Source organism: Pseudorasbora parva, chromosome 22, assembly GCF_024679245.1.
Source record: "Pseudorasbora parva isolate DD20220531a chromosome 22, ASM2467924v1, whole genome shotgun sequence".
Lineage (NCBI taxonomy): Eukaryota > Metazoa > Chordata > Actinopteri > Cypriniformes > Gobionidae > Pseudorasbora > Pseudorasbora parva.
In genome coordinates this window covers 11,380,556-11,402,702 of record NC_090193.1, presented here as the reverse complement: position 1 = coordinate 11,402,702, position 22,147 = coordinate 11,380,556, and the positions used below count along the sequence as shown (strand labels likewise).

The 22,147-nt window shown below is 36.0% G+C and overlaps 2 protein-coding genes across 5 annotated transcripts; one reads left to right on the top strand and one right to left on the bottom strand.

Annotated features, from left to right (window-relative positions):
* Positions 1–453: 453 nt before the first annotated feature.
* Positions 454–10,123, bottom strand: reep6 (receptor accessory protein 6). 2 transcript variants are annotated; one of them, XR_010900605.1, is made up of 8 exons: positions 9,862–10,123; positions 7,317–7,410; positions 7,030–7,168; positions 4,833–5,001; positions 1,928–2,004; positions 1,786–1,809; positions 1,347–1,689; positions 454–1,224 (listed from the first exon to the last, which is right to left on the bottom strand). XR_010900605.1 is itself a non-coding variant. In XM_067431336.1 (7 exons), exons 1-6 carry the CDS (start codon positions 9,986–9,988, stop codon positions 1,789–1,791), a joined length of 627 nt encoding a protein of 208 aa, XP_067287437.1. In that variant the 5' UTR covers positions 9,989–10,123; the 3' UTR covers positions 454–1,689; positions 1,786–1,788. The 2 variants fall into 2 exon arrangements, 1 of the variants encoding a protein (XP_067287437.1); XM_067431336.1 differs by having other exon boundaries at positions 454–1,689.
* A 1,577-nt stretch (positions 10,124–11,700) lies between these two features.
* Positions 11,701–20,677, top strand: zgc:113223 (uncharacterized protein LOC541424 homolog). 3 transcript variants are annotated; one of them, XM_067431904.1, is made up of 9 exons: positions 11,701–11,751; positions 11,879–11,957; positions 12,298–12,355; positions 12,778–12,902; positions 13,409–13,483; positions 13,597–13,692; positions 14,257–14,385; positions 15,648–15,809; positions 20,401–20,677. In XM_067431904.1, the coding sequence occupies exons 2-9, from the start codon at positions 11,886–11,888 to the stop codon at positions 20,509–20,511; spliced, it is 828 nt and encodes a 275-aa protein (XP_067288005.1). In that variant the 5' UTR covers positions 11,701–11,751; positions 11,879–11,885; the 3' UTR covers positions 20,512–20,677. The 3 variants fall into 3 exon arrangements, with proteins under 3 accessions (XP_067288005.1, XP_067288006.1, XP_067288004.1); XM_067431905.1 differs by lacking the exon at positions 11,701–11,751 and having other exon boundaries at positions 11,777–11,957; positions 12,778–12,824; XM_067431903.1 differs by lacking the exon at positions 11,701–11,751 and having other exon boundaries at positions 11,777–11,957.
* The last annotated feature ends 1,470 nt before the right edge of the window (positions 20,678–22,147 follow it).

Below are 22,147 nucleotides of genomic sequence, written 5' to 3'. Positions count from 1 at the left end.
CACCACAACAACAAAAATGCATATTGTTATGTAGTGTGAAATCGAAATTGTTGTGTAGTTTGATTAAAATGATATAAAATGATTTGATAAAACGTTTTTTTCACTGAGCGAATTAAGAATATAGGGATGTCGCACCAAAAGACATCAGAAAAGAATACTTTTATAGTGGTTCCAAAAAAGTAAAATATTTTAACAATTCTGAGACAAAACTTTACCATGTGCACATGTCATGAGCTTCACAGTATAACGACCTTAAATGGGGTCCTTCAATCAATTAAACTTGTTGGTGGAATTGTTATTGCACATTTGATTTAACATGTTAATCTCAAAAACTCGGTACACGAGAAAAGAATCATTCCCACAACTCTGTCTTTTCAAATGTTGAATACAAAACACATTTATTTAAAGTTTGAAGATCTAAGATTAAGATTACAATTCCCTGACAAATGGCATAAATATAACATAAATAATTGTTACAGGGAACATGGTAAATATAATGATTTCTGTTGAATTGTCTACATTTCTAATTAGCACATTTAAAGCTGCAGTCCGTACATTTTGCCTCTTTGTTGCCATCTCTGTTTGGGAATTATCTGCAGAATTATCACCTTTAGATGGGTTGTGCATCAGCATGGCTCCTCATCTCGATAATTCTAATGTTTTGACGAGTGTGTCTAGCTGTCAGTCACTGTTCTTTGGAATCACAGATTAGATGTATGGCCAAAAGAATTTTCACCGGAAAATGTCATCTGAACAAGTAACATGTCTGCCACTTTTTTTCTGACCAACTGAGAAAAAAAAGCATAACATTGAATCGCACTATCAGCGGCGATTAAATCTAATGACAGCTTAGCTCACAATACATCAAACCAAGCAAATTATTATTATTATTGTTATACTTTGTTCTTTAATTGTTAATGTTAACATTAGCATTAAGTGACTGTGTATTTTGTGTGTATTAGTGTTGCCTGTAGATTTCAATTTCTTTATTTGTCTAATTGTCCAATTGTCTAATCTTTTACTTTTGAGTACGGGTGAATCTCCAGTTGGCACTGATGTTTGCCGTTTAGACCTTTCTGGATTACAATCCACCATCAAATTGATAAATGTTATCATTCCAACGGCTGTGAGAAAAGGCTATGATCTGCTACCTGCATCATCCTTACATGTAATTTCCAGCGGAAATCCACTAGTACCACTCAAATTATTACACATTATAACAAGCTTACCGATGTAAATCAGGCTAAGGTAAATAGATAATTTTTAACACAGACTAGTTATGTACTTGTAGACGTGATCAGCTGACAGCTAGTTGATGCGCGTTGACTAACGTGACCTGCCAGAACCGACGCTATACGCATGATTTTGGATCATTTTTAGTCAAAAAAAAAAGTAACAGACTGCAGCTTTAAATACCATAGACATTTAAACAACCAGTAGAATTTTATATGAACAGTGAGCAAAGAATAACTGACATAGTAAATAAGTGTGTTCATGTTTAGAAATATAAATAAATATACCAGATCATAAAGGCCAAGCACTCTTGACAATGGGTGCCTGAAAATCATGCAGATGAAGATGAATTACATTTCACTCATTGAGGCCTTTACATTGAGACTATGATGCTGCATCTCTTGCATGTTGTGCCATGTGATTTGTCACCTCAGACCACGCTGGCCATCTGTATTTCTGCATGTAAAAATATACATATATTAAAAAAAAACTTTAAACATTCAAATAACTCCCACCCTTTAACACACACACACACACAAACTAAAAACTTACCACTTAATCAACAGTGGGTTCAGACTATATTCAGAAACATGCAAGGAGAAACAATATAGAGAGATTGATTAAGTTGCAGAAAACCTAAGAATGGAAAACATGTCTTGGCAAATATTGATTTATTAGCAATATGATGACATACAGGAGCAGAACTAGGCAGTCTTTTGGCTTCAGGCTCAGCTGGGACAATAGTCCGGTTTCTCACCAGAGTGTGAAGGACTGAAACAGAAAGATTGATGATTAAAACTTGATTAAAAATAAGATGAATAAAATAACATTTACAGTCATCTAGGCAAACAATGAGGGCAGTCATTTAAACTACTTAATTCACCTGGATCTGAAACTAAGTTTTGCAGCAGGAATAAATAATGCTCATTACTCTAACATTTATAATAAAGTAATGCTTTTTAAAATCATTGGACAATTATATGTTTATAATATATTACATAATGTACTAAATGGGTCTGATGGGTGATGGTTTGATCTGTCTAAATCAGTTTGTTTCCGCACTCTCTATACAGTTCCTTCTCAAAAAATTTGCATATTGTGATAAAAGTTCATTATTTTCCAAAATGTAATGATAAAAATTAAACTTTCATATATTTTAGATTTATTGCACACCAACTGAAATATTTCAAGTCTTTTATTGTTTTAATACTGATGATTTTGGCATACAACTCATGAAAACCCAAAATTCCTATCTCAAAAAATTATCATATCATGAAAAGGTTCTCTAAACGAGCTATTAACCTAATCATCTGAATCAACTAATTAACTCTAAACACCTGCAAAAGATTCCTGAGGCTTTAAAAACTCCCAGCCTGGTTCATTACTCAAAGCCGCAATCATGGGTAAGACTGCCGACCTGACTGCTGTCCAGAAGGCCATCATTGACACCCTCAAGCGAGAGGGTAAGACACAGAAAGAAATTTCTAAACGAATAGGCTGTTCCCAGAGTGCTGTATCAAGGCACCTCAGTGGGAAGTCTGTGGGAAGGAAAAAGTGTGGCAAAAAATGCTGCACAACGAGAAGAGGTGACCGGACCCTGAGGAAGAAGGACCGATTCCAGACCTTGGGGGACCTGCGGAGGCAGTGGACTGAGTCTGGAGTAGAAACATCCAGAGCCACCGTGCACAGGCGTGTGCAGGAAATGGGCTACAGGTGCCGCATTCCCCAGGCCAAGCCACTTTTGAACCAGAAACAGCGACAGAAGCGTCTGACCTTTGCTACAGAGAAGCAGCACTGGGCTGTTGCTCAGTGGTCCAAAGTACTTTTTTCGGATGAAAGAAAATTTTGCATATCATTCGGAAATCAAGGTGCCAGAGTCTGGAGGAAGACTGGGGAGAAGGAAATGCTAAAATGCCAGTGTCAGGGACCCACAGTCAGTGTTGGTCTGGAGTGCCATGTCAGCTTGGCATTTGTCTACTTGCTGTAATCTCTGTGACTTCACTGAACAGAATCTATGTGTTATCTTATGAAATAAAATGCTAGCCAACCACAGCTGAACAGTGGCATAAAAAGCTGATTATGTTGTATTTTCAACATATATTAAGTTACAATAAATTATTCCATAACACTTAGGGCCGAATCCACTTTTGCTAGTTTAATGACGAGAAAAATTGTCAGCGTGCCCAGCGGATGGTCTAAAAGGGTTGCCCCTATTCTTTCATGGGTGAGGGGGAGTCATGGGTGTGTTTTGCAATAAACCAATCAGAGTCTTATCTCCCATTCCCATTGTCCCACTTGCACAATGCTTTACATGGCGGAATTTGTGAGCAGAACGCTTCTCCAGAGAGGAATCCTTTTATTTTTTATATTTAAAAATGTTTGTGTGCTGCTTGTGTGTGTAATAAGCAGAGTGTACATGTGTTGTGGACCTGCCTATAGGCGTATATTACTAAATTCTTAAATAAATAAATAAATAAATAAATAATACTGTGCTATTGACTTTAGACCAGGTTTCAGTTGATCAATGATGCATTCGTTTTCAGTTGCCTCAAAAGAGCACACCTCATTTTCAGACCAGCATGCTCATGGACACACAAATAGTCTCAAATCCATTTACAATGGGGTGCAGGACGTGAAAAATGATAACTCATCAGCGTTGGGCTGAAACTGATAGGGCCTTTTGCGTGCACAAATACAGAAGCTCAACATACGTGCACTAGAAAGTTTCATCCTTCTCCATGTCTGCGCTATTTCTCTCCAGTAGTCAAAATACTTTGTACTCATGTAAACTAGAGTTGCAGGTATGTCTTTACCCCTTCACACAAGTGCTCGCCAACATGGCACAAAGTCTATTGTTGCTGCTGTCTTCAGTAGCTTCTTGTTGTTCTGTCTTTTTCGATGTGTGAAACAGGCAAAGGGCGCATAGCATACGTCACGACCAAACATTAGCGATTGGTTATTGCAGATCCAATAGTTTTAAACTTCAACACTTCAGTACCCACCTTCACAGAAGTAAACGTCAATGGATAGTGGCCAGACTCTATGTACAAATGAAATGTACGAGAGTCTGGTAAGACCAGGCTACTTTATTTCCACATTTAAAATATTTTGTTAATTTTTATTGAAAATAAATGCCTTTCCGATGTGATTTGTGAGGAGAAAAGAGAGAAGAGCAAGCTTTGCAAAAGGCAGATTCGAAGCCGTGTTGATCGCGACAAAACAGCAATCTATTTGCAATGCATACGCTTTACTGACTGCGCCACTGAGGACATTGAGCAATGGGAGTTTAAAAAAAAATCTTGTTTGACACAGCCATGCATTGTTAGGCGGAGCTAGTTCAAATAGCACTTGCCAACAAGGCATGCTATATTCAATTAGTGTGAATAGACACTCCATTAAAAAAATCTGGCTGCACAAGTACAGTACATGCATACTATGATACTATGATGATATTTACCTCACAGACTGTGCCCATACCCTACCATACACTTAAAAACTGAGGTTTGCGTCAAGCTTTAGATGATTTTCTCTTTTTAAAACTCTGGAAATTAATGCTGATTTGAAACACCTCAAAAACCTGACATTTTTATGTTGCATACCCTCTCTTGTGACACTCTCAGCTGCTGTCATGGCCTTCCCACTTATATTGTTGACCATCCCGTCTACTGTGGCTTCATGCTTCAGGAAATATGGCCGTACCACATGCCTGTACAGAATCTGAGAACCATTCCAGGAGACCGGAGCCATACACCATAACAGGAACAGGCACTAAACACCAGCAAAGACATGAAAAAGGGCAAGGGAGAGTAAGTAATGGGTGACCACTGTAAGAAATCATCACTAACAGAGTTAACTGCAGAGTTGTCTCCATTAACTTAAAAAAATCTAAAGCGGCAATGAGATAATAAAGTAGTTTGTCGAACTTTACAATTACCTACATAGAAAAACTAATAATAATTCTGTCACCACAACTCTTTGAGAGATTGGCATGGCAATGGTAATGGATATGGCAATGTTAATGTATTGGTCGTGGCGGAAAGATCTGCTATGCTGCTGCAGAGCAAGTACTGAGATTTGCTACTGCCAATACATTATCCACATTTCCACCACAGGAACTAGGTACTTTGGGGTGTGTTAAGACCGCAGAGAGTCTAAATAAAGTTCCAGGTAAATATTTCCCCCTGAGAAAGTCCCTGCTCGCAAGGTAGTCATTTTTCAAAGTTCAGGAACTTTTGGGGGTGGGACTTGTGCGCTGCACATACTGATTGGTTGAGTACACGCAGCATTTATTTCAAGTTGTGCGCAGTCCTATGTCACAGACTAAATTGCCTAATATTTACGGTACTTTAGACCACAATGGAAAAGCAGACAGCAACAGGTCTGGGGGAAAAAAAGTTCCTGGGACAAATTGTTCTGGGTAATTTTGGTGGAAACGCAGCAATTCACAGACATTGCTGTAAGCATGTAAGACATGCTGCTGCTGCACACATAAAATATATAATTAATCCCCCAACAAAGCAGAAGAAAAGTGCAGCGCTGTCCCCCCCCAAAAAAAATTATACAGATAATTTACAGGCTGTACAGCCAATGCAAATAAAGCTGCACAGGTGCACAATTTTTCCCAGCCGTCTCGATATGGAGGATGGAGCACAGGTATAATAGCTGAAAAGAAGACTTTTCCTATACATCTGTAAAGCAACTTTTCACCTTGCACAGTTGCACAGGGTAATGGGAGAAGTAGACAATATAAGCCAGTATATGCATGCAGCTGAGTGATTCTGGTCTCGGGGGAATTAGCCTCCTTCTCCTTGTGTTCAAGACATCAGGGCTGCTTGGGTGGCTCAGTGACCAGCACTAAGCTTGGAGCGGAGAACCTGGCACCTGGTTTTGCCTTTTTCTGGGTTTACGTCTTGGCATGCTGCTGAGTCGACGATGACTTAGGTGACTCGAAGCAGTAGAAGAACTCAATCCTTTCAGAAGAGGTGCATCGGTTGCAATTTTTTCTGCACTTCTGTGAAGCGCTCAGTGATGCCACCACTGAATCGAATAAGTAACCAAATACTTGTAAAGTTATGACATGGGGTGACTACAGCATAAGCTTGTTTTTTTGTTTTGTTTTGTTTTTTAGGTGGAACTGTAAAAGGCGGCTGCTGCGTATGTTTATGTTTATGGCGCTCTGTGACTGTCTGTCTATATTTCTGCTTAGCCTCATGGAACACGCTGATGACGTTTGATGTCTGCAAGCAGGGTGCCCCACCGCTGAGGTATTAAAATACACATGTTAGCAGGCAGGTAGGATGTTGTATCTTTCAGATTCAGACTGAATACAATAATTAGACAAAAATGTTGCTTGTGAGACTTCTACATAACATATATGTACATTTTAATATTTAGACCACTTCTATTATTGATTGCTATAAGGATATGAAAGGAGTTTCAACCAGTATAACAAAAAGAAAGAAAAAAATCCTACCTTTAACACTGACTGTAACAGATAATTCCACAAAAAGTTGTTTTATATATATATTTATATATATATATATATATATATATATATATATATATATATATATATATATATATATATATATATATATATATATATATATATATATATATATATATATATATATATATACAATGTTAAAACTATTTAACAACAATTTTACCTCTTAGACGGGGCATGAAAAAGGAAGTTAGAAGTCTTTGTGCCAATTAGCAGGAAGAAGCTGATAATAATTGATCCTCTTAAATCGGATATTACTCAGAGAAAGCATCTGGCATTGTTCTACCTACCTTGCATACATAGTAGAAGGGAAACCAGTGGAGAAAGATGTCAGAGAAGAATTCACCCACACTGAAGAAGCCATAGATCACCCAGTACGTCAGCCATTGAGTGTCATCCTCCTTATCAGGACTTTCTATGGCTTTGATACTTAAGAATGTAAATAGAAAAAGAATCTGAAAGATAAGCCAGTTAAGACAAGTAGGCTACTGCAACCAAACTCAAAGACATAAAACATTCAGTTTAGGTAATAACTAATTATTTGTGAAAAAACTTTAAAGCACATAGGCTAACTCACGAGAAATATGCAGGATAAACAAAACCAATCAGATTACAGAGCAAAGAAGCACCATATCCAAATAACAAATATGCTCCAGTCACACCTGCAGCACCTGTTGGGAGAACAATCATAATGACCTTCTAAGACCTTCTTTAATGGTAAACTGCAGAATGACAAGTAAGTAAGCTACATTTGCTGTAACTTAGTAGCTAATCATGGGCAACTGTCTTTGAAATAGGCTTCAAATGTAATCTTTAACTACCTAGCTTTCAATGTAGACAGCTTTTGGAACAGAACAATTATACATCACAGTTATAAATAATCTATTTTGATGCTGGATGAAGGTGAAATCCCAGTCACCCTACTGTACGTTTCGGGAAAGTGTAGGCTGAGAGAAAATTGTTCACAGAAGTTAGCCATACAGACAAGTAGGCATAGCTAGTAATGACAGACACATCTCAATTTGAGGATGTTATCATTTAGAATTAAAAAAAAAATAATAATAATTATTATTTCTTTCTTTCTTTCTTTTTTCTTTCAATGAAAACAAAAGGAAACAGCTCATGTTATCAATTGCGTGTGGGCTATTGGCCTTATCACAGTAGGCGCGTTTCCATTACCCTTCAAATTGCGCATATTGAAATTGCGAATTGAAAACACGCCTAATGGAAACGCGGCAATTTCGCAAAAACTCCCATATATCGCAAAAAAGTTTTTACGCTCTCATGAGGTGGTTTTTCAGGCAATTCGAAAAAGGACATTTTCGCAAAACTGCAATGGAAACGGTTTTTTCGCATTTACAGGTCACCTGTTGCGGTGACGCATTGCTGCAACATAGGGCCAATATATTATATTTTCCACTCAATTCCACACCGTAAAGATAATGTAGTTAAAAGGACATATATTTTCTCCTAATAAGGACTACAGGCTATATATACTGTAATTAAGACATATATTCAAGAAATGTATTAAAACAGAAAGAGATAGCCTATAGTTTCAGCCTTACTCAAAGGCCGAGGAAACAGGCCAGTTACGCACGTCAATCCATTCCAGACGATCTTAGTTTGCTTCTTATTTAATAAACAGGCAATTAATTGATGAAACATCGATAAAAATAAAAATACAATTTATACAAAACGAAAAAAAAAAATTAAGAAAGACTTTCTAGAAAATAAAACTCGAAGTGATCAAAATCATGTGACTCCCCAGGTCACAAACATATTGCGATTCTTACTCATGCTGCTCACTTTTCATAATGAACATATAAATTAAAATAATAATAATATAACAGGCTAATGTTTAGTCCTAAACGTAGCCTATTTAGTTTCGTAGTTAGGCTATGTTTTTTTTAACCCACGGCCGATAAAAGCGCCGACGTTCTCATTTTTTCCTTCTTCCTTTAAGAGAGATGAAACAATTCACAATACTCTTGTCATTTTTAGCTATACAGATAAGTTCAAGACATAATTATAAACTATAAACTGTCTATTTTTATTTGTGGACTCAGGGAATTAATTATTTTGCATGCACTCACTCCAAACGCGGTCTTCATTTAAAAAAAAATATTTCGTTTATTAAATGCCATTTTTTTATTTTCCAAAGCATTTCTAAATTCAATTCACATGCCCATCAAATGAAATATCTAGCCAAAATAACGAAAGTGGTAAAAACAAAAACAAAAAAACCCAACAAACATTTGAGTTACCATGCAAATTCAAACATTTCGCTCTACTCGCGTCAACCTGGCGCGCGTAAAAGTCGATCATTATTTACAGATGATGGTTCGGTTTGGAGAGAAGACGAGACGGAGCTTTTTATTAAACTCATAAAAGACAATAGGATTACAGTAATACTGGATGCTAAACACAGAAATGCCACATTATCATGAAGACCTTGAAGCAGATCTGACACACACACACACACACACACACACACACACACACACACACACACACACACACACACACACACACACACACACACACCTCATATCCGTGCCGCTTAAGTAACCTAAGGGGCTTTCCTTGCCATTAATGCTTGGATAACACGTATGTCTCCTTCCAATAATAATAATGGCTAGTGTGATGGATGGGATATACAAACCTACCAAGTGCCATCATTTTGGACTGACCTATCGCGAGAGGAAAGTAATATGTTTTAGTCGCATAACTGCAGCTATGGAAACGCTGTCATTTCGCAACAGTTTTTTATCGACATTTAAGAAATATCGCAAAAGTTTTTCGCAAATCTGTAATGGAAACGCAGCTATTGTGTGTGATAAAATGTAAAAGCGCAATATCCGACAGCTATATATTATAAAATATGCTGTTTATTATTGAAGTAATTTTAGCCAAATGAATTGTTTTAGCCTTTAGTTTCTATTTAGCAATGGTCATTGTATACGCTAATATAAAAAGACGCTTATATAAATATAAAAATAAAAAGACTCACCAGTGTCCACCTGTTATCACTATTATTACTATTAGGCTATTATTAGTAGGCCACTCTATATTTGCACAAAACACTTTCTATAAAACATGAAAACATACAATTTAGGACTTACCGAGAGCTAAGTAACGTTTCTTGATGCCCGTTTTTTCTTCGATTTTATTTAGACAGTCAGTGACAAAATTCTTCTCGTTCAAAAATGCCTCAATGCGGTCCTTTATCTTGGTAAATATGGCAAACATCTTTACTTAAAAATAAAGTGTAACGGTATGCCACTAAATACGGGTGTATGATTGAGAACATGAACTGTGTTTGGCCCTCTCTAGATAGTTTAGCTGACTGAACAGACAATCCGCTTACTGTCAGACTATCAGACAAGTGCCAAGTGGCGAGTCTGTGGGGAGGATCAGGCTCCTGAGTCCTGACTGACAGCAAGGAGACCAATTACTTGTGATACATCATTCATTACAACACGGAGAAAATCAGAGGTACTATGGCAAGCCGTTTTTACTTTTAATCTTTTACAGGATATGAATTATTGATATCAACAAATCCATTTTCTCAAATGTTAATTCTTGATATTAACAATGATGTCATCACTTGCAAAACAAATGTGTGATATAAATTACATTTTAACTAGTAAAGCTATAATCTTATATATTTCTTATATCTGAAAATGTATCTGTGATAAGTGAATAATTTCAAATATCTAAAATGTCTTTCTTACTAGCAACAAACACATTCATGATATCAGAAAAATTAACAGTCACTAGTAACAATTAAATTATTAACCAAAAATGAAAATAATTTACTAGTAGCAATTTAATTGTTGATATCAAGAATATAGCCTACATTTGCACTAGTAACCACATAGTTATTGATATTTCAAAAAAATAGATTTTTACTAGTGACAATTATATTCCTGATATGTAAAATTTGACTTTCAACTAGTAATAAATTAATTATTGAATATCAACAATAGAATTTGAATGGCAGCCTATAGGCTGCCATTCAAATTCTATTGTTGATATTCAATAATTAAATGGTGACATTCCATATATGGTGACATTTCACTAGTTAAAATACAATTACAGATATTAAGAATTATAGTTTTTACTGGTTGAAATTCAATTCTTTATAGCAATAATTTGTATTTTTGTGAGTGACGAAGTATTTGTTGAAATCAAGAATTCACATTTTTACTAGTGGAATTGTAATTCCTTATATTTAAAAAAATTGCCATTGTTACTAGTAGAAAAGTAACTCCTGATGTCTAGAATTAGTATTTTAACTAGTGAAAATGTAATTCTTGATATCAAAAAACAATATTTGAGGGAATGAATAAAAGTTAAAATGGCTTGCCATACACACTGACGAGTCAAATGACGTCCAGCTCCTCCTCTCTGGACGTCTCATGGGGTGGAGGGAGAGAGTTGTGGGAAGGGTTAGGGTGTGATTGGATAGTCTAGCTTAACCTATTAAACCCAAATTGCAATCTCTTCCGCTGGATAATTCCTCCATTTGCTCTGCAGTGAGCATAAAATAGGGAAAATATATCACGTAACTTTTAAAATTGAGCTCAAATGAATATATATATATATATATATATATATATATATATATATATATATATATATATATATATATATATATATATATATATATATATATATATATATAGATATATATATATATATATATATATATATATATATATATATATATATATATATATATATATATATATATATATATATATAGAATATATGATATGATATAGCCTATGTGAAAGAAAAATCAATATGCTATCAAAATATTATGTTGTTTACTTTAGTTTGGTTGAGTGAAGGTGTTTACAACTGATTATGTTGCTGCAAATTATATAATCTAAGTCTGAAGAGCCTGAGAGCTATGTAGTTGTAACCACCAGGGGTCCCTGCTCACCTTTTGTGTCGATTAATTGTGCAACATAGAAATCTGAAACTGGAAAAGGATAGACGGACAGGTATGTGAATAACTTGAGCAGACAAGCACTTACACGTCGTTATGGCGAAACCGGGGGGATATAACCCGAAGCATTAATGTCACGTTACCTCAGAAGAATAAAAGCTGCCTTTGCTTTTCATACACAGAGATAACATGAACACCAAAAGAAGGAAATCTTTCAGAGCCGTGAAGTACACATTATTTGTGTGTTGCTACATTTTTTGGGTAAGAGCATGCCTTGAAATAAACGTATTTCTGCTGATTTATAAAACAAACATGCTAAATATAGTGTTGTTTATATGCCGAAAAGATGAGTATTGTTTTTATTATTATTATTATTATTATTATTATTATTATTATTATTATTATTATTATTATTATTATTAATTATTTTATTGTATCTACGTGTGAAACATGCATATTAAATTATATTTGATTTAACGGTGTGCTTACTGTAGCCTATGTTGTTGAAAGAATCCAAATTTGTCCAAATTCTGGTGTTGGCTTTCATATGAAATTGTGTTTGTATTGCAGATGTTTTAAACTAACTGTTTTTGTGTTAAAGGTATTCAGTGCTCTCCTAATTGCTGTTGGAATCTATGCAAAAGTTGCCAAAGAGTCGGGTATTTAAACAGCATTCATCACATTCATTCATTTCTTGTTATAAAGGAAGCTTGTAAATAATTATAAATTGTTAATAAATATTACATTATATGGTGCTTACCAGCATTTATAGCCTTAATAAAATGACAAAACAAATTTAGATCATATTTTTAACTGTTGCATAACTATTATAGTTTTCATGACCATAGTGGAATATTAATTAAAAGTAATGTAATTTGTAATGTACTGCACAAACAAATTAAGTAGATAAGGTAGGGTAATGTACAACTTTTTTAATGAAGGCAAAAAAGGTGACTAAAAAGTTTTAAAAGTTATATATAGAGTTATAGAGTCAAATAACTGTAAAACAAAACAAAAACAAAAATACCGTGTATATTTACATTTTGTGTTACTTCACATTCTCTTTACTAATGCTTGACAGATGTAGTGGACGCGCTGATGGCAGACCCAGCACTGCTGTTGATCATTGTGGGTTCTCTCATGTTCACCATCACTTTCTTTGGCTGTTTTGGAGCTCTGCGCAACATCTCCTTGTTGCTCAATATGGTCAGACTCAGATATAGTTCTTGAAAGTGGAAGTTGTCACAAATGCTAAATCTCAGTAGCTATGGAAAGATGACCTTATATATTTTAAATGTTTCTAAATCTACAGTGAGATTAGATAGATGGATGGATGGATGGATAGATGGATGGATGGATGGATGGATGGATGGATGGATGGATGGATGGATGGATGGATGGATGGATGGATGGATGGATGGATGGATGGATGGATGGATGGATGGATGGATGGATGGATGGATGGATGAGGCATTTATATGGCGCTTTCATATGTACTACTGTATACCCAAAGCACTTTACACTCAAGTCAGGGGTCTCTCCTGATGGATGGATAAGCTACCATTTTTTTAAATGGTATTTAAAATATATATTCTTCTCAATAATTTGTACATGTCAGTGGCCATTGTGACAGCTTACCTTTATATTGTGACAAGTCTGTCAACAGATTTTATTTTTAATTTTTTTTTTACAAATAAATCCTATTTGTCCAGTTTGTAGGAATTATACTGGCCATTCTACTGTTGCAAGTAACAGCAGCTGTGATGGGCCTATTGTTCTCTGAAAAGGTAAAACATTCACATAGGTAGAAGCAAAAACTTTTATATTTGGGCAAAATGCCATCTTGGAGAAATTAGATGTTTAGATGTTTATAATGATTACTTTCAAATCTTGTTGGTAGGTTCAAGAGAGGACAGAGCAGCTGATGATGAAAGCGATTGTACGCTATCGTGATGACCAGGACTTGGAAAATGTTATTGATTTTGTACAGAAAAAGGTAAAAGAACTGGATTTCATATACAATACTGTTCAAAAATTTGGGTCCGTGAAATTGTTTATGTTTTTGAAAAAATTTGTTTGCTCACCAAGACAGCATTTATTTGGTCAAGAAAAATAAAATAAAAAACTGTAAAATATGAAGTATTGTTATAATTTAAAATAACTGTTTTCCATTGTAATGTATTTAAAATGTACTTTGCCCCTTGAATAACAAAGCTACGTTTTTAGCAGCCATTACTGTGGCCTTTAGTGTCATATGATCCTTCAGAAAACATTCTAACATAGACAAATGTCTTATCAATGTTGAAAACAGTTTTGTGCTGCTTAATAGTTATGTGGAAACTATAATACTTTTTTTGGTTTTCAGGATGAATAGAATTGTTCAAAATAACACCATAATTTTGTAACATTTTGTCTTTACACTTTTGATCACTTGCTGAATAAAAGTATTCATTTATAAAATAAAAATACTGACACCAAAATTTAGAACAGTATAGATTATGTAGATAGGCTGGTGCATGTAATGGGTCTCACTAGTTGTTGATCTCTCTCGGTCTTGTAGTTCAAGTGCTGTGGGGTGGATTCCTACTTAGACTGGTCTAAAAACATGTACTTCAACTCATCAGACCAAAATCCCAGTCTAGAGGCCTACGGAGTGCCCTTCTCCTGCTGTATACGGCCAAAGAATGAGGTAAGGTTGTGTCAAATCCTGAAACGCTTCATGTTTTTTTTTTTTTTTTTTTTTTTTTTTTTTAAAGAATATTAATTACTATAATGATTATATGATTAATATAAATAGAATTTGAAAATGAAAATATGCATACAAAATATTGATTGGTCTTCTTTAGTAGATATATTTCAATACTGAATTATTGGTGACACTTTACACTAAGGTTTCATTAGTTGATAGTGGTTAATGCATTAACTAACAGTACCAACAGTAAAAATGAGTTATACAGGGCCCGATCTTTATTCTCTTGATCGTAAACGTCTTTATCAAACAAACACAATGATTTATTTCTCATCCACCCGTGAATGATTAAAATCTTATTTTTTTATTACTTGGCCCGCCCGATCAGTGGATATAAGCACAAACCACACGCACACACACACACACACACACACACACAGATCAAGAAAAGAATATTATTTCACTATTTGAGATTCACCGGCATGCCGACGGACTTACGTTTTGGTAGCCCGTCTGAAAAACACAGCCCCGGGACTACTATTACATATAAAAAAGACGTTTTACTCACATAAGTGTGTTGCACCATTCCTGTCAAATCCAATATAGAAGGCACAGCATTGTATTTTAATCTGAGTTGGTCTGCAAATCCAGCATCGACCTGATACTTGTTTACAAACGATTCAACAGTGAAATGAAGCGAACACGCAAACATCTCTTCCCAAGTGAGCTGGAACTTCATTAAAAATAAATGAAATATCACACATTCCTAATATTAGGATCCGAAGGAAGCTTATGCAGCAAATGTGTTTTCCACAGCCAGGAAAAGCTCAATATCTTGCTATCTTCTTCAGCATGTTTATTGCTGCTGGCTAGCGCGTTCCAAACAGCTCCATGAATCAGTGGGCGGGGCTACTGAATTAGACGTGATTATTACTCTGTAGAGGCAGTGTTTCGCAATAGAGAACGTCAAGATGCGAACACGATCGTTTTCTGGGCCTGGTGTCTATGAAAGCTTTTCTTTGACTAAGTTTTCAGCTCTGAAACGTACAGTATATTCTTATATTACCATGACCTTTTATATATCAAAAGCTCAAGGGAATGTTGATTTCTCACTTCATCACCCCTTTAAGTACTGTACTCAAGTGAATGTACTCCATTACTGTCCGGCTCTGTAAATTTGTGATAATTTTTTATAAATTAGACCAGTTATGAAAAGCTGTCTGCTTTCTACACTACAAGACTGTCTGTTCATTTATGTGTAGACTGTATTCAACTCTATGTGTGGCTATGAGACCCAGAAGAAGCAGAAAAGTGTGGCCAGTAGGCTCATCTACACCACTGGTTGTCTGGATGAGATCGTCTGGTGGGGAAAACAGAACCTTCTGCTGGTCGGAGGAATGACCCTCGTCCTACTGTTCCTTGAGGTGAGGCGCACAACCCACATTCATATATTTTCTACTCAAAGTCATTTTAACTTTATTTAAATGCATGCTTTTAGTAACTTCTCCATGCATGAAACAGGTCTTGATACATCTTGTTTAGAACAGGCAAGGGAATTTTGGCCTCACCAAAAATGTACTGTAAATAAGCATATTTCATTTTATTATATGTTACAATGCACTGTTGTTCCTTTTCATCTAATTAGCTTTCAGTATAACTTTAGTACATCATGCTTGCTTATATTTAATGTTAAGGTAGAGAAAGACAGACTTTATATATACAACAATCATGCATAATATTATGACCTAATTCTGTTGGTCCCCCTTTTGCTGCCGAAGCAGCTCTGGCCCGAGGCATGGACCCCCCTAGACCCCTGAAGGTGTGCTGTGGTATCTGGCACCAAGATGTTAGCTGCAGATCTGTTAAGTCCTGTAAGTTGAGAGGTGGGGCCTCCATGGATTGAGCTTGTATGTTCAGCATATCCCAAAGATGCTCGTTTTGATTGGGATCTGGGGAATTTGGAGGCCAAGTCAACACATCAAACACATTCCTGAACCATTTTTTGCTTTGTGGCAGGCTGCATTATCTTGCTGAAAGAGGCCACAGCCACCAGGGAATACCATTTACATGAAAGGGTGTACATGGTCTGTAGCAATGTTTAGGTAGGTGGTACGTGTCAAAGTGACATCCACATGGATGGCAGGACCCAAGGTTTGCCCAAAGCATCACACTGCTTCTGCCGGCTTGCCTTCTTCCCATAGTGCATCCTGGTGCCATGTGTTGTGAATTAAATTGAATCAAATCACAGAAATTCAATTTGGCCAACTAAAAAATTCAGATCTGGGGTCTCATTTATAAAGCGTGCGTACGCACAAAACAGGGCTGGAAACGTACGTACACCAGTTCTCACGCAAAGGTTGTGATCTATAAAAAACAAACTTGACAGGAGAATTCTGGAGACAAAGGGAATTGGCGACACAGATGATGAGGTCGCGAACTGAAGTTAGATTGTAGAAAGTTAATGTGTAATTATTAGAATTAATGAAATTTAATTTTCACTCCATTTTACACGTTATCCACATTATCATGAAGATTAAATCCAACAGTGTTATTTGTGCTGATTGTTTTAGGTTAAATGCGTGTAGTAAAATCCAAACGTAATTCAAAATGTATTTAAAAAATGTAAAAAATCATAATCAGCGCTGCCTTACAGTCACATTGTCCACAACGGGAGCGCAAGAGGAGATGGCACGATGTGATACAGAATAGCATGAAATACCCTTTTATTAGAGAACTGCAGAACACAGTTTAAAATCGAAAAGGCTACCTTAATGTACATACAGTATATCATAAAATGTCAAAGTCTGCAAATACAGTCATGAAGCACAATCGCTACTCATCATCGGTCCTAGCCTACTATTACATTACAAAACCGTCATGAAGAAGCATGTGTTCACTATAACATTTTGGTCTTACATTTTAGCCCACAAATTAATTCTGTGATTTTGTCAAGGTGTTAAAGGGGGGGTGAAATGCTGTTTCATGCATACTGACCTTTTTACACTGTTAAAGACTTGGATTCCCATCCTAAACATGGACAAAGTTTCAAAAACTAATGTTGGACGTTTGATGGAGTATTTCTGTGTGAAAAATTTGGTTTGGAATTTGGAAATTTGGAAACTTGGTTTCTCACAAGTTTCGGGGTGTTTTTTTCGAGTACCAGTCGGCTTGATGTCAACAAGGCAGAAGGTCCTTGTATGGGCCGTACGGGCTCTTCTCTCGGAAGGGTGCGCGCGCGTGACTAGAGCGAGAGAGGAAATGCACGCCCATAAACACTGCTCTCAAGCTGCAGATCCACTTGTACGTGCAACACTTCGGTCGCGCCGTGCTCCACTTTATATTTCTATGGGTGACATCAAGCGACTTTAACGCGCCTATTCTGGGAAAGCAGCGCTGCATTTGAACCGATTTAAACGCAGAAATGATTTGTTTAGCTGACCAATGTAGGTGTCAGTTTGTTTATTGTAAAACCACCCAAACATAAACCTAGGGGACGTTCTCACAAAGCGTGCTTCATCATTCAAATGCGCTACTCCATTGTTGTTCTATGTATAACGTTACACTAGTCTGACGTGCAAAACCGTTTTGCTTGCTACTGCTAAGGTTTAGTCGCATTCAATAGTCCATAAACCGAATCATGTCCTCATAAACCACGAGTAAACAAACGCAAATGTTGACAAGCCACTAAATACAGTACATACCACAGAGACGGATGTCCTGATGTTGCTGCTTCTCCTGTTCAATTTATTTCAGCCTCTGGATCCGACTCTGGATCATATATGTATTAGTTGAATCTGATTGATAGCCATGGTTTATTAGAGTAACGTTTTCTTTTCCACGCATGACGATGTCAGCTTTCAGAAGCTCTCCTGCAGTAGCTGCACGCTCGTCATTCTTTATTCATTACGCCAGTAGCAGAATAAGGAGAGAACGAGTTTTCATTCAGGGACATTATCAGCAAAACTGCTTGAATTTTATTTGATTTAAAGTGTTTAAAATTAACAAAATATTTTTTAATTAAAATAACATAGAAAAAAATAGGCTACCTGAGAAGTATTTTATACAATTTAGTTTTTATTGATATTTTGATATATTTATTCTACAACATATTGAATGATTTTCAGCAATGTAATGTGTAAAGCACAAATGGCATTTATAGTCCATATCTAATATTTTGCAATGTCTTTTACCTTTGACAGTGTTAAAACATGCTGTTACATGAATGGGAATATGTATGCAAATGATATGCAGATGAGGTCATGCATAGTAAAACTAGGCATTGTAAGCTCCATATATGGGGATTTCGGGGAGGAGACAGGATGGAGATGCACCTACGCACAATCTGCTGCTGGCTATGATTTATAAAGGGATTTTTGTGCAGCCTCTGGCGTACGCATGGATTTATAAATCAGAATTTGTTTTGTGCATACGCAAAATCTAGCTTTAGTACGTACACTTTTAGAATAAAATCTACGCAAAGTTTTATAAATAAGACCCCTGATCAGTCACTAGAAAATTTTCAATTCGAGACCTGTTTTTTTTTTTTTTTTTTTTTTTTTTTTCTCGATGCGATGCATTCTGACACCTTTCTATCACAACCAGCATTATCTTCTTGAGCAATTTGAGCTACAGTAGCTCGTCTGTTTGATCAGACCACACGCCCAGCCTTCGCTCCCCATGTGCATCAATGAGCCTGAGCCATCCATGACCCTGGCAGCGTTTACCACTGTTCCTTCCTTGGACCACTTTTCCTTCGATGCTCTGACCGAGTCAGCTAGCCCTCACAATATGGCCCTTGTCAAACTTGCTCAAATCCTTATACGCTTTCACATTTTTCTAAAATGTAGTGAGGTTAAATGGTAAAGAGAGAATCTATATGTTATTCACTTCACCAGGTCATAATGTTATGCCTGATGTGTCATTTAGTTTTTTCCCTTTTTTTCTATGTTGTGTTTTAGCACATCAGTAATTTGCAAAGTAAAGGGAGATATTGTATATTGATATCTGTATGTGGTAAAATAAATTGCAGCAAAACACAGATGATAAATGTACTTATGCTTAATTTATTTATTACTGTAACAATAGCAATTTTTATCAATGTTATGTATATATATATATATATATATATATATATATATATATATATATTACACAAACAAATGCTTATTTTTTAATATTGATTGTATAAATATCCTTATTTTACACACTTCTAGTTATGTTATGAAATTAAAAACTACAAAGAGTAAAGTGGAACCCAAACATCTTTTCTCATTACAATAAGTCAGATTTGCATGCTCTCCTTGATTCTTATTAGAACATTCTTAAAATTAGGATGACATGGATAGGTTTTACCCTAAATTGTGAAGTACATACAGCTTGAGTGTCTGCGGTCAGAGTACAGCAAATGGAGGGCATGCTAAAATAAATACCAAAATTAAACCTTTCTCAGTTATTTTGTAGTGAATATACACTGTAAAAAAAAAAGGCAAATTTTGAACTTTTGCAGTACAATCGATTTGGATGTTTAAGTTATTTCAACTTAAATGATGTTAAACTGACTTTAAAAAAATGAGTTACATATTGTATAACTAATAAAAACAAGTTTAACATTGCTTAACTTATTTTGATGAGTTAAAACAATGTAAAAACATATGTTGTCATAACTTATTGAACATATAATTTTTTACAGTGTATATATAATAATAATAATGCAAAATATAAACATTTCATCAAGTATTTTGGATCCCACTGTATGTATAAATGGAACATTAGGAATAAATGTAAAAAAAAAAAAAAACTCTTCCTACAGAACTTATTCTCTTAAATGTATTACAATTAATTATACATGCGAGAAGCACACTAAAACCCACATTGAGCCACTACAACTATAGAATGCATACATTATCTCAGACTTATAGCTCATAACCTGTGGGTAGGATACACTAAACGCAGAATGACAAAATGAACAAACTCTTTGACCTGAGGAGGATGATAAATGATTTGTCTTTTCTTCAGATATGTATGATGTCCCTGGCTTCTGTACAGCTCTGTCAAATCAGAACCGTTCAACAGAGGAGAAAAAAATCTAACAGGACCCAAAACCTTTGTTGCAACAGAAAATCTTGACTGATTTTATACGCCCACTTTCCACACATGTGCTTGTTTTGGAATTTAATGATGCACTGCCTTTGATGTACCAAGTTATAACATGTTACAAGTTAATGCAAAGAATGTGATTATTATCTTTATTATGCTGTGAGTTTCTAAGACAAAAGCTGTGATTAAATTCAGTACCAACATAAAAAAAAAACTATTTTTGTCTATGTTGATATTATCTGTGATGTCAATAAAATATATTATTCAACATGCTGACCTACACGCTTTTACTTTTTAGACAACAAATTGTAAAATTGATTAAAGGGGTGGTTGATTGCCCCTTTTTACAAGATATAAAATGAGTATCTGATGTCCCCAGAGTGTGTTTGTGAAGATTAACCTCAAAATACCCCACAGAAAATGTTTACACTGTGTTAATATGGTCACTTTTTGAGGGTGAGCAAAAACTTGCCGTTTGTGTGTCCCTTTAAATGCAAATGAGCTGCTGCTCATGAGGCGGAGCTTCAAGACCTCCAGTTAGCAGCTCTGATAACCTCATAGGCAGGCAATTAAATTGCTTCGCCTATTATTTTCAAACCGGAGTCAGACAATGATGCAGAGACTCAAGAAGAATTGATAACATGTAGAATGCAACAGGACATACCTGAATGGTTAGTTGATGAATTTATGTGGCTCGTGTGAAGTTCTTCTAGCCTGAATGCCAGCCGAACCTAGCCCTGCCCACAACATTTTTAGGTCGGACAGTTCCGTCTGGCATCGCTCCATAGAGGAGTAATTATCTCCAAACAGAAACTGTTCGGACCAATGAAATCATCGGGGTGGGCTTTAGACGATGACGGTCAGATGATCAACAGTAACGTAATCATCCACGTCATCAAAGGGGCTTGGATTATATTTACTCGAATCCTAAACGGAGAGCTTGTTTGTATATGCATTCACCTTCCTAATTTCTCTCAAAGATGATGATCATGTTGGGTAAGTACTCTGTGTATCAATAAATTATTTTATTTTTTTACAACACCGGCTAAGATCATTTATTCCAGCGCGTGTTGCAGCCAGGGTTGCCAAGTTTTTACAACAAAATCCACCATCTTCTAGCCCTAAACAATAGCTTCTCGGGGGGTTCTCCGGGGTGAAAATGGTTTTTGGGGGGGGTAAAATGTCTGTTATTTTGGCAAGATTGACTGCTAAAATTCGCACTCATTAGTCTATATATCACATAATAGTCGCTTCAACCCTTGGACATAGAAAACAACCGCGGAAAAAACGCGGACTTGGCAACACAGTGCAGTTGAGCTCTGTCTGTTGACATTTGACAATGCGTCGCTTCGTTGCTCTGATTGGTTGTAGGTCTATCCAATTGAGGTCTTTCCTGGTTCGGTTGAAACACGCCTCATAATCACAGCCCAATGGAGCGGTTTCAGACTCATATTCTGACTAGAATTGAGTATGACCACGTCAGGCTAGAGTTCTTCAAGATCTTTAAGTAATTGATTAGCATATTCTGTCATGATAAACTCACCCCCTTTATTGTGTGTTCCCAGGGCCAGGGTTTATGTCAATTTCAGGGTTAGTGATGTCACTACACGACAGCTTGTGTAGTCCCTGCCAATCATTTGTTGTAGTCCTTATAAAGCAATTTCTG